We start from the raw sequence: 2,626 nt of genomic DNA, 5'->3' as shown, positions 1-2,626 counted from the left end.
GGAGCTGAGCGCTTGCCTGGAAAGAAAGATGGGATGGGGTGGTGTCCTCTCCACAGGGGTCTCTCCCTAGGGCAGAGGGTGCTGTGGTGCTGGCTGTGGATCAGGCAGGGGGCTATGGGCAGATTGATAGACAAACTGCCACTTGCCCAGCCCCCATACTGGGGACCCAAGTGGATGACATCCTTTGGTGGCTTTTTCCACTCTCTTCCCTTCAAAAGGGGCCATGAGCTTTGATAGCTCTTTACGAGGGGTGTTCGACCCGACACTGGAAGACTACCATGTCCATCCCACCATCCCACTTTGGCTGCGGCTGGAGCATGCAATGAGGGGCTGGATCCTGGCCATGCTGTCCTGGCCAGAGACCCTTTGTCTAATTTGGTGGCAGGGACACCCACAGCACCCTTTTGTGCAGGGAACAGAGGCATGAAGGCAAACCAGAGGAGGTGGCATTGTGGAGGGCAAGCGTGTTGTCTCCAAGCACTCTGCTGTCCTGAGCACCCTAACCTTTGCAGGCAGTGTCATGAGTTTTCTGCAGAGCTGGTGGCCCTGTGGCTTCAGGTGATGGTTTGGTCAGTACTGGGGATGCCATCTCGCAGCTGGCCTCAGAGTCGTTCAAGGTGCTGTGTGGAGAAGGGGTGAGTCAGGCTTCGGTCAGGCACGGTGGTCCTGGCCATGAGATGCCTCGCGTCCCTCTGGCGAAGATACGGCCCATGGCATAGGGCGAGGTGTGGGGAGGACGTGAGGAATGCTGGGACAGACAGAGCCCCCAGCTCCCACCAGACTTACGCCTCTTCATCCGGGAGAGTGGTGGAGACAGCTGGAGGGGGCTCAGGGGACAGCTCTTCCACGGGAGTGGCCTTGCCAAATCCACTGTTCACAGGCGGTGTGAACATTCCTGAAATGTTGAAATCTACCTCTGGGTTGAGAGAAAGAAGGAGAGCCCATGAGTGAGAGCTTGCCACCCAGAGCTTGGCCCAGTGACCCCGCACTGGAGAACTGGAGATCCCTTCTCCTGGAGGTGTAAAAACATTCCTTTCCCTTCCTCCCATCTTCACACAAGTGAAGCCCTGGCCCTACCTCCGGGGAAGAGGCTGTCTGCATTCTGGATGAGGGCTTCCACCACAGCCACCACCTGGATGGAGGAGGCTGAGGCCAAGTCCAGTTGCATGGGGTCTCTGAAAAGACAGGAGTCGGAGAGGCATCAGAAAAGGGGTTTGAGGGCATTAACCCTTTTGCTGTTCGTTCCCGAAGGACAGAGCCTGAAGGGGAGACAGCTCAGCTGAAGGGGATACTAAGGTGGGAGGTGGCCCTTGTTCCCTGTCATGGAAACCCTGGTTTGGTGTTGGAGGCCAATGGTATTGGAGGCCATCCATGTCACAAGTGCTCCAGGTCTCAGCCTCTCCTCTGCTGCTTTGCAGAGTAGCTTGGAGGACGTGTTTGGCGAGGGGATGCTCCTCTCGGGAACAAAGGACAGGACTTGAGGATCTAAGAGGCATGGGAATTTTAGACCAGCCTGAAGGCTTCTGGATTAGCTTTTCCCCTGGCATTTGCCTCCCATCCCTCTGAACCAGGCCTTACCCCGTGTTCTGTTCCGACCACAGCAGGTTTGGGCCCAGCACGATGGCAATATTGCTGGGGGTCATTTTATTCACCTCCTGGTGTTCGGCCAGCTTGGCTAAAAACTTGATCAGATACCTGGGGGTTAAAAGGAGGATGAAGAGGGTTAAGTATGAATTTGAGGAGGGAACAGATGCTGCTGAAGAAGCCCTCTCCCTGCAAAACACCTCAGATTGTTGTAGCTCTCTTGGGGCAGGCAGCTGCAGGTGTCTCGTAGGCTCTGTATGCGGCTCTCAACATCTTTTAAGCTGCAAGAGAGAAGGAACAGGGGTTTGTTCAGCCTGCTTGCTACGGCAGAGAGGGACATGGTGTGTAAGGGACAAAGGCCGGTGTCATAGAATCATAGAATCACAGAATGACCTAGGCTGGAAGGGACCTTAGAGATCATCTAGTCCAACCTCCCTGTCATGGGCAGGGATGCCTCTCAACTAGATCATGATATTCAAGGCTGCCCTGTGCATCCCCAGAGGACAAAATTGCATGCTAAAGGCTCAGAGGGATTAAATATGATTCAAATGTACGTTGTGGGTGGGCCTGAGGGTGAGGACCACCTTGCCATGAACAGCCACCCTATTTCACCATGATTGAGGGGCTCACTGGTGCTGAGAAGAATCCTTCAGAAAGGTGCATTCTCCCACTCCCCAGGATTTTTGCTATGCCTGTGACCCCTTTCCATCCTGAAATCAGGAGGCCAAAGTGAGAGGGGGCTCACACCATTGAGGCCAAGTGTGTCTTCATAGACTAAACTCTTCTTGCAGTCGTGATTTTTACTGCTATTCTCTTGGATTTTGGGTCATCTGGATTTCTGCCAAGCATGAGACAGACCAGGCACTGTGTTCATGTTTCCCCACATGGCAAATGAGGCCAAGCAGCCCTGCTCCAAGTACTAGGAGGGTTGAGGCAGGTGGTTGGGGGCTTTCTTAGCCTCACTAGGCTTTTCTGCCCCAATGTCTGGACGCACCTGGCCACTTTGACCCATTCGTTGTAGAGCTCAAAGGTCATCAAAGGC

At 54.3% G+C, this 2,626-nt stretch overlaps 1 protein-coding gene across 1 annotated transcript in view; it reads right to left on the bottom strand.

The window, feature by feature from the left end:
- Window positions 1-504: 504 nt before the first annotated feature.
- The window catches only part of SH3BP1 (SH3-domain binding protein 1), a gene marked incomplete at its 3' end in the record, with an annotated part of 9,246 nt that continues 7,124 nt past the window's right edge, over window positions 505-2,626 (bottom strand). Inside the window, exons 13-18 of the mRNA XM_009876970.1 lie at window positions 2,579-2,626; window positions 1,785-1,865; window positions 1,579-1,695; window positions 1,078-1,175; window positions 787-916; window positions 505-620 (exon numbers count right to left, since the gene is read on the bottom strand). The exon at window positions 2,579-2,626 is cut by the window's right edge and continues 23 nt beyond it. Of these exons, the coding sequence (XP_009875272.1) occupies window positions 505-620; window positions 787-916; window positions 1,078-1,175; window positions 1,579-1,695; window positions 1,785-1,865; window positions 2,579-2,626 (590 nt within the window). The remainder of the gene's footprint in view (window positions 621-786; window positions 917-1,077; window positions 1,176-1,578; window positions 1,696-1,784; window positions 1,866-2,578) is intronic.

The sequence above is a fragment of the Apaloderma vittatum genome, unplaced genomic scaffold (assembly GCF_000703405.1).
Source record: "Apaloderma vittatum isolate BGI_N311 unplaced genomic scaffold, ASM70340v1 scaffold32739, whole genome shotgun sequence".
NCBI classification, from domain to species: domain Eukaryota; kingdom Metazoa; phylum Chordata; class Aves; order Trogoniformes; family Trogonidae; genus Apaloderma; species Apaloderma vittatum.
This window is presented reverse-complemented; position numbering and strand designations above follow the sequence as displayed.